Below are 9876 nucleotides of genomic sequence, written 5' to 3' on the forward strand. Positions count from 1 at the left end.
AGTTGTCAAGGACAGTAAACTGAAGCCTTACCATAAGGGCCATTTTATCCTATGCTTTCAAGTAAAAGATATATCAGGTCCCTAACATGCATTTGTGTTACTTTCACACAGCTTTGATTATTTCTTTCTTTTATTTATATCTAAATGTATAAGGACAACAGGAAAGGAAGAAAAACCATAACTCAGCTAAGAATCCATGCTGTGTAGACAAGTTACTGAAATCTGATCTGGCTATCGGAAAGAAGCAAAAATGGAGTAGAAAAAATTATTTTGTGGGGGGCACTCATAAACATTTGGGATATGAGAGAGGAATGAGATGCACTATTTGAAGTGAAAAATAAGATTTGGATAGGTTAAGAGAGGTGTGTGTGTTTAGAGCCCATCAAGGTGAGCTTTTCAGAGTAGCTCTGGGTTCTCTCTCTACACTACTTGGGATTCTTCAGGTGTGCCTGAGCATGTTTCTGGGTTGCAGCCTCTGCCTTCCCTCACTGCCTCTGCAATCACCAGCTTTAAGGCCTTTGCAGTAAGTCCAGGTGAGGAAATAAGCAACTAAAGCATCATGCTGCAGTGCATTAGAATACATGTTTTCTCCATAAAATACTCATGACTTACGTTTTAATTCAGTAGCAGTTTTCTGATCCTGCAGCTTATGCACAGCTCAGAGTTTTTTAAAAGGTAGCTTTTAGCCTGCTGATTGAATGAGCGTTTGGCTGATAATGAACGTTTGCTAGGTGCCATACAAGGACTTTACTTAAATACACCTTAACCCAAAATACCAGTGAGATATGTACCTAATGTTAGGAGGGTGTCTGAAATGTCTAAATGGAATAAGATGGGGATGAAAGGTATTTGTAACAGTATTGAGCAGGATTTACCATAGCTTTAGTAATAACATTCGAAATGGAGAATAGTCCACCTTCATTGGATTGCAGAAACAAGAGAATATGTTAATAATCCCATTTATTCCTACTTCATAAAGTGTGTTGTGTTTGTGTTTTTAAATACTGAAAGCAGACTGTTGCTCTTGAGAAAGTGATTCATAGGGGAAAAAAAGTTTTTCCTAAATGAGAAGAGGCTCAAAGCTCAGTCTTCATGCAGGTTCCCAGAGAAATGAGACTATTATTTTAACTTAACAAGCATATCAGCTGTAGATTCCTCATTTACAAATAGGTGTTACTTCAAGCTTTTGGCTACAGGCTAGAATTCCTTAAGATGTGATTACTTACCAATGTATGCAGCTCCATCAGTTACCATGTATTTGTTACGATTTAATTTGGGAAGGGAAGTGTTCTTCTGTTCTTTAAGAAAGCATGCACTCTCTTCCTCAAGGTCAAAGAATTTCTGCCATAAAATAGAATGGAGTGCAGGTTAGTGAGAACTGTTCTATAACGGACAGAAATATGGTCTGTTCTCTACTCTTTATTGAAAATGAGTTAGTGCTATAGAACAGCTTGAGTTTTTATACCCAAGCATTAATTTTGATAAAACACTGCACGTACATTGTATTTCTTACTAAATTCTCATAGTTTGTGATACGCGCTATGCCTTGGCATACAAAGTATATGGCTACTGCATACTAAAAGCAATACAGTGCCAGGTAACAAAGGCCATAAAATGAACAAACAACTCCCCCATCTTTGTGTTCTGCATGGTAAAAGCCATGAACTTTTCTTTAGCTCATTTCCTCATTCATCAAGGGACATTGGGGTTTGAAGTCTGCTTCTGGATTGGCAGGCACACCCAACAGCTGAATTAATACCTTTGTATTACACATTACATAGTTTCCAAGATGATTTCAGAATTTCAGAAACTTAGAAAATTCTCAGGATTAAATCTGATAAAAAATCAAATTTACCAGCAACAAGACGACAATCCATCTGTTTTTACCCTAAAGGGTGAAGTCTGAGTTAGATTTTTTTTTTTTTTTTTTAAATTTTGGAGCTATATGCTCTCCTTGTCTGCATCAGTGGGAAACTTTGATTGAGGTGATGGTGTAGATCCTCAGAACAAACCTAATTCACCATATATTACTGCTGAAATTAACTGGATATACATTGCACTCACTTAAGACATTGAAAAATACTATTAAAAAACCCCCACCCCAAACCTTCTTGATCGTTCTTGGGGGATATTTTCCGTAATGCAAAATTCATCTCTTGAACCAGTGCTCTTTTTTTATACAAACCTTGAGCAAATCCTTTTAAGTTATGGAGATGTCTTTTGGGATAGTCTTACTACAATGAAAACCCAACTATAAAATACTAAATTCATTATTGAAATGTGGTGATCTATGTTGTAGACTACATCATCAGTTTGATTAAATCAAATAAGGGTGTACACATAGCACACAGGCAGTTAGTTTCATAAAGCATTCTTTACTCAGCTGATGCTGTTGGCAGGTTTCAAGCTGGTTTGCAGTAAACTGCTCGACTATTGCAAAGCGTGTTTGTGACTGATTACCAGGAACACCAGCTTTAGGTTTTACACCACTGGTTGCTTCAAAACTGCGTATAAATACTCATTCATAAAACCTCTCCTCTTAATCATCTGTTTCGATTATTATAGTTTTGTTTTCCTTCAAGAACTGTCCTCTAAGTTCTGAACAGGCTTATCTGCAATTAGTATTACCAAACCTAACTAAAATGTTTTACTTGCAGACAAAAGGTAGAGTAGCCCAGAGGCTGCTGTTTATCCATCACTTTATGGTTTGGACTCTGAGAATCTCTCTGTTCCTCATTGGAAAATACACTGGGGTGAATTTTATGTTGTTGTCAAAGGTTGTTCCAAAATTCCTTGGAAGAATTTGTGTGTAAAATACCAAGGCTAGTTCAGGCTCCTGCCAATTCCAGCACTGAGGAGTCTCTGTTCTTGGAGACTCCCTCCCCACAATGATGAAAGCTTATTCGGGCTGAAGCAGGTTTTTAGTGCATTAGAAACTAAATTGAATGAGTTTGTGGGTTTTTTTCAGTGCCCAGATACCGGGTATGGTACTGTGGTGCAGTTTTGTGATTGATAACTATGACAAAGTTGTTTCCTTAGAACAGTGTCTGAATTTACTTACCTGTACATGGCATTACCTTCCACAGCTTAATTTTTGTAATGAGTTCAAATACTAGCAAAAATCCAAAGATAGTTTTTTGAATTTAAAAACAAGCAAAACAACCCAAACTGATTGCTTTATAAAGGACATTTAAAAAGATAATTCTATGTAAAACTGTAGTATCTGTCCTTTAAATGAGATTTGTATTGTCTGTTCACATCTAACTAAGCTACATGGAGAAATCATACCTTTAGTTACAGATTTTTAACATTGCTAACAATTACAGCATTACACTTTAAAAACCAAAATTGAACAAACCATTGTAGCAGCTGTAAAGGAAAGTTTACTAGGTACTAGAGGTTAGTTCTTAGACAACATCAAGACTGCAGCTGTGTGCCTGAGGAACTGCTCTACAAACAAGCACCCACCACAGAAAGTGTGTACTTAGCAAGCCAGAGACGGATTTGAATCTTTCTGAAAGGGTCTTGAATTTTTGGATAAAGCCAGAAGAAAATGTTCCTGTTTCTCCTGGCACAGCAAAACAGGAATGGAGACAGGCAGCAGCCATAGGGTAGGCGCAGTAACTACAGGGATGTAGAAGATACTGTGTGACTAATGCTCATATTGTAGGGAATAGGCTAAAACTGGCAAATGGGTAAAGTATTCAATGCTAGGAAACAAAACGTAACAAGCTGTCGTCTTCCCACTGTTACAAGATTTAGCAAAAAGTCACATACCTTGATGTAAGAATAGTCAAGCACAATAATCATGTAAGCTTAGAGTTGTCATATTGAGATAGATTCAGCAGATGTGAACTAGTGTTCTGTTCAGATAATAACTTTGTAAGAGAGAGAATTTCAGATTCAGGCAGGAGAACATAGAAGGCTTGAAAATGTAATGTATTCTCCAGCAACAGCACAGAAGCCGTTACCTCCTTGACACAATGCAGATACCAGTAGGGAAACCCCTCTGCCCTCGCAAACAGAATACGCAAAGGTAGCTGAGCAGAGCATGTGAACCAGCACTGGCATCAAGTAGCACACCCTAACAGCCTCCAGCACACCCCTGCAGCAGAAGTACTGTGTTAATAATACACCACCTTCTGCCGACATTTCATTCATCTTTTCCATCTTCATTTTAGGAGTTTAGACCTTTAAAATGAAATTCATGCTTAGGAGCAAAGGTTTACTAGTTAATTCATAGCACTTTATTTACCCATAGGGCATTTCTGAAAATCAGTGAAAAGTTCAATTTTTCCTTCCTCTTACCCTTAGCAGGAATACAGCTGCACAACTCTGAAATGGATTCACATGGAAGCTCAGGAACAATTTGTGCTGTATGTCTGGTCCATGCTATTCCTTTCTCATCTCCAGCTGCCTAAAGACACTTGGTTCTAGTTCATACTTTCTGTGGGCCCTTCAAAAACATGCACCTTTCTCTGTTCAGCAGAGAGAGAGCCCCTTTTTCCTGCTCCTTTGAGAGTTAGACTGAACATTCTTGCACATAAGATACATTTGCAGGGTCAAGCACACAAAACTTGTACTGGAATACTGGAACTGAGGTCCCAAGAGGCACAATGGTGAGCTCTTCACCTTGAGTGATTTGAGCTTTAATTTCATGACCACATGTGGTTCAGTGCATGGGACAGAGCTCCCTGAATGAGCAGCAGTTTGGTATGCAGTTTACTCCTTGACGTTTGTCTGCGTGCTTATAGCATTTATTTAGTCCTCAAACAAAGCTTTTTCCTCATAAGTTCTTCCCAGTGATAATTATTTTTTTCAAGTACTCTGAAAGCAGTTTCAGTTGAATCCAGTAATGCTTATGTGAACTGGACTCTGAGCAAGATGCTGAGGAATGCATAATTAAGGACTAATTGTCTTCTCACTGCATTGATGATGCTAATTGCCTAGTATTGTCAAAAGTTTTGTGGCAAAAGAGAAAAAAAACATGCTTCTAGATAGAGCACACTGTTACAACTAGGACATCGTGTCTTACAGTCCCTGCCTTTCTGACCTCAACAGCAGATTAAAAAATTACATGCACAGCGCTCAGCGGCTGGTTTTCGTCAGTACACTGCTAGACATAACAGGTTTGCAGTGTCCTGTTTCTAACTATATACTTGCAGTTAGGCAATACCAAAACTTTCATTAGCCTGGTCAGAGACCAGGGGAAATCAGGAGATTCCCATCCAACAGAGGAATTACATCTGCACAGCCTTCTCCAAGATGACTGTGTACATCAGGCTGCTGCCATGGGCAAAACAGTGTGCCTGCAGCAAGCCATGGCTGCTCCCTGGAAAATTCCTAGCCAAACTGGTCTTTCCTTGGGCATAAGAAAAAAAAGAAAAAAATCACAACAAGGCATGTCACTGGGATCAAAAGCTAAACGAAAGAAAGAAGTTACTGAATATGCTGTGTAGGACTCAGATATATTGTCCCCTGGAGAACAGAGGATTGAGGGACTGCCATTACTGTCAGAATGATATTGAGGTATTGGGACAGCTTAGCAATTTTAAGTTTAACTTCAATCAGAGTTTGTAACTTAAGGTTCTCTTAAAATTTCAGTGTTCTTGTGTACAAACACGTACAATACATCTCTGCATGACAGTATTTTCTGTACATAGTTTAGTCTGGCTTTGTATTTTCTCATACCCAAAGCTGAATTAAAAGGGAAAAGCAGATTTGGTTTAAGTTTAATTTTTACCTTGTTAGCTCTTCCTTCTCCCCCATACACACACATAGTTTTGTTTCACTTAGATCCTGGCTAGAACAGATGAATACAAAGGAAATGCAGTTTTAAAAAACAGTGCTCATCTGACATGTTTTGTGAAGGAAAGGAGTATGGTGATGAAGCCTGTGGCAGAGTTCATCCAAAATCAGATACCAGTAAACTCTGAGCCTTGGGCTGTTACTCATACTAAGGCTTATTTAAGGCAGTGATATACTCAGGGTATGGGCCACGTGATGCACAGCGCAGAGGTAACTGAGGTGTGTTGTACCTTGACAACTATTTACATCTAGGGTGGTCTAATTTTTTTGCTGGAAGTTGTATTGTATTTTCCAACTGCCACTATTCTAGCTAGACTAGCTACCTAGAGTAGATGTCTAGAAATATTTTTTTTCCTTTTAGCATTTAGTTCCTGATGAGATAAATTCTGTAATAAAGATTTTACCCGCAGTAAATGGATGGAAACAAGTATGTAGAGCATTAGGTGCCACTTAAATAAAAAATAATTTTGAACACATAAATAGAATATTAATGATAAATAAGGAATAAACCAGAATTTACTCGAAATTGAAGTGGCTTTTATCAGTGTCAGCTATGTATGGGCTTTTTGATTTAAAAACACGCTTTATGCTGCTTCTTATCTAGGAAACTTGTAATAACTGTGTATGTTATAACAAAAACCCCTATTTCTAGATAAGCATAATTACCACTTAGTGTGTATAACACAAACAGTACTTGGTTTTTTGCAATTGTTATCGCTTTTAAAAAGCCAAAATGATTTAGTAGATTATCAGTTTAAGAAGTCAAAATAATTTACCAGATTATTTAAAACAGTTATCTGAGGGGAAAAACAAAACAAAACAAAAACCACCACCTCAAACAAAAAGAAATTGATCCCAGATGAATTGATCTAAGATGACCGATTTCCAGTGTGCCTCAATTTCATAAAAACAAACTGTGTCAAATTGAAAGTAGTACTTCCCATACACTCTGTTTTCTAATACAAATGTAACATACATGATCTTAGAGGTCTTTTCCAACCTTAATGATTCTATATGGTATTCCTCATTTTCCTGTACTGCATGTCACATAGTGGTTGTTCTGGTCTTCACAATTCTGAATTTGTAGCCTGAATTTAATGTGAAGTCTTCATTATGTTTTCTTGCACTTTGTACTTGATTAAAGGAAAAGCAGAGGCAAATGCAGCTGAACAGTAAGGTTACACAAATCCAGACTAAAAGACATTTTTGTGCCGTCACATTTACTCTTTATCAGCCAGTATAAACAAGACATATGACTACGGTTCACTGTTAGCTTTGCTGTGAAAGACCAGATGTAGTGTTTTACATGGGCTGTCCATCACACAGACTGCCTTTTGGCATCATTCTATTTTTCTGTCTTAATTTCTATGTCTGTTAACACTAGGAATAAATTCAGTTCATGGCATTAACTTTTCCTATGTTATTTAATGAAATTTAAAGGCTTTGATACTAATAGAAAACACTTTTTGGTTGTGAAGTTTTCTTGACTTTTTTTTGGGGGTGGGAAATATGTTAGATTTCAAATATGGATTATACTTACAACTTTCAAACTACAGCTCGGAACTTCAGTGCAAATAGCTTTCAGAGATGAAACGAAGTTAAAAGTAAGGGGATCTGTATCTCTTGAGAAACTGATGAGAAGTCGTACTTTAATACTTCGTAAGACTAATGCTTCTCTTATCTTCCCATCTAAATACGGCCAGTACCTGTGGAAAAGAATACAATATATTCAGAGAACTTAAAAAAAAATTCGGATTTTTATGCAGCCAAGTCTAGAATCATAGAGAAAACTAAACACATGTGAATTTCATTTTCTTTCTGTTGAAGGAATGCCATTCTCATTTAAAGGGGTTTTCACTAAACAGATCTGCCAGCATCCTTTTTTGTGTCCTTCTGCCCTGCACCAAAACTGTCAGTGTGGGGACAGCGAGGCTGAGGATGGTTCAGCACATCTTCCATCTGTGTAGATACTCGGAGAGCTGCCAAAACACTGGCAGAAAAAAACAGGTACCTTGTCAGCCCCTAGCTGGGAGAATTACTCCCATGTCACTGCCTGTGGCAAGAGCAGTGGAGCTTTTGCAGTACCAGAGAACCAGCAGAAGGAGCTACAGCTAGAGGGTGCTGCTTACCCAGCCAGCCCAGAGGGACAAGAAGGATTTTCAGTTGGTTGCACAAGTAAAGGAACACGGACCCAGGATCCCTCCCTGCCTGCCATCCTTTTCTTCCTCTGTACTGGGACCATACAGGCTGGGGACTGGAATACCTTCTGTAATTTTTTGCTTGGGAAGAGGAGAGCCGCTGCTATGCAGGGTGCCTGCGCCCTTCAGTAGCAGATAAAGGTGGGTCGTTCAGGGAGGATGCTACCTTTTTTCCTGATGAGGATTGCTCATCAGGCAAATGATAGTTATTTTTTGAAAAATTTGAACAAAACTTCTTTAATTATGCAAAACTGGAAAAAAGCACATGTTTAGTTTGGCTTAACTATGTACAAATAAAGTGGATGGATGGAATGGTGAGCTTTACTAGATGCTCAATTTGGTGCGAGTGTTATCAAGGGTAGGTGGAACCACTGGATACTTGCCTTCTGAGTTGGATCATTTTATTACACTGTGGTTCCAGTTTTGGGTTATGAGTGCTTTTTAATGGTCCATACAAACCATTTTTGTTTGTTTAAAATTTACTCGGTTTCGCTCGTTTTTAGCAACTCTCCATTAACCAAAACATGATATAATTCAAATGCAGTCTGTGGTGAATTTGGAATTTTCACATATATGTAATTTCAGTAAAATAATGACATCTCCCACATTGTATACGAACTCATAACATGTTATTTCTCTCTTAACACAAACATGCACACACTCTGTCTCTTTCATGTTGAATATCTGCATGATACTCATAAAATGCCAGTAGCTCTAGTGTCGAGATAGTGAAACACAATAGTATAAGAAATAGGATTCATGTATAAGCACGTTCTTGTATTCCTGGGTCCCAGTCACCAGTCTCTTGCAGATGGTCAGACTAGACAATTTCTGATCTCCTTCGATAGGCAGATCCCAAAGCTTAGGACCCAGAACTGGAAATGTCTTCTTAGGTCCCAATTCTGCTCCCATTTAAGTCAATGGCAGAACTCTCACTGATTTCAATAAGAGCAGAATTGGGCCCCAAGAAATTGGTCCACAGTAGTAACTACTTTCCTGTGGGTTCATTTTCTCCAACAGACCTTAATGGCATTATGATAACGTGCTGGTCCTGGACATGGACACTCACCGTTTAGCATTGGTGTCAATGACGATTGGCAAGTAGTCCATGACAGCTATGTATACAAACTGCTTCGCATCATCGATAACACTGTATATAGCTTCAATATCCAGGACTCTGTCCTTTGGGCAGAAGAGTTTAGGTGAATTCTGTGAAGGGAAAAGTTCAAATATGGCATTTCAAATACATGATTTATTTTCTCTTTCCGTCATTCTTCTTGACATGGCAAGTAGTATCCTTTATTTTAGTAGATAATAATTAGCTGATACTTTCAACTGTCCTGCTAGAATACTCAAAAGTTACAAAGGAGAGGTATTCGCTTAATTTCCCCTTGAAAGTCTCACCATTTAGACATAACTGTGGGTAAAATGCAGAAGACACAAACTTCAGAACATCCACTGCTATCAAAGAAGCTCTAGTTGAAGTTGCGTTTCAGAGAACTTTGTTCCAAAGAGCCCCCGGACTGGTTACTGTTGGATGGATTAATAGCTGTGTTCTTAGCACATGAGCCTGATCCATCACTTGCTACGAGGAATTAAGTCTATCATGTCAGTTGTGTTTAAACTTCCACGCAAAGTCACCGTTTGCTCAGTCACTGTCGCAGGGAGATGCTGCAGTTTTGCAAGAAACTTATCTTTAAAACTTAGCTTGAGGTATAAATTAACTCTTTACCTGGTACTGAGCCGGTAAGTGGTAAGCCCAGATTTCCGCTTTTTTGCCTTGTATCTCAGGCTGTCAAATGTGTCGGCCTTGCTGAGTAAGGCCAAGCCAGCAGGAATCACCCATCTGTGGCAGAGGCGGACAGGCCCA

The 9876-nt window shown here is 38.5% G+C and overlaps 1 protein-coding gene across 1 annotated transcript in view; it reads right to left on the reverse strand.

The window, feature by feature from the left end:
• Window positions 1–9876, reverse strand: part of PLD5 (phospholipase D family, member 5) — a 35915-nt gene that overhangs the window by 1130 nt on the left and 24909 nt on the right. Inside the window, exons 3-5 of the mRNA XM_010281715.1 lie at window positions 9076–9215; window positions 7349–7514; window positions 1227–1341 (exon numbers count right to left, since the gene is read on the reverse strand). Of these exons, the coding sequence (XP_010280017.1) occupies window positions 1227–1341; window positions 7349–7514; window positions 9076–9215 (421 nt within the window). The remainder of the gene's footprint in view (window positions 1–1226; window positions 1342–7348; window positions 7515–9075; window positions 9216–9876) is intronic.

The sequence above is a fragment of the Phaethon lepturus genome, unplaced genomic scaffold (genome assembly GCF_000687285.1).
Source record: "Phaethon lepturus isolate BGI_N335 unplaced genomic scaffold, ASM68728v1 scaffold47672, whole genome shotgun sequence".
NCBI classification, from domain to species: domain Eukaryota; kingdom Metazoa; phylum Chordata; class Aves; order Phaethontiformes; family Phaethontidae; genus Phaethon; species Phaethon lepturus.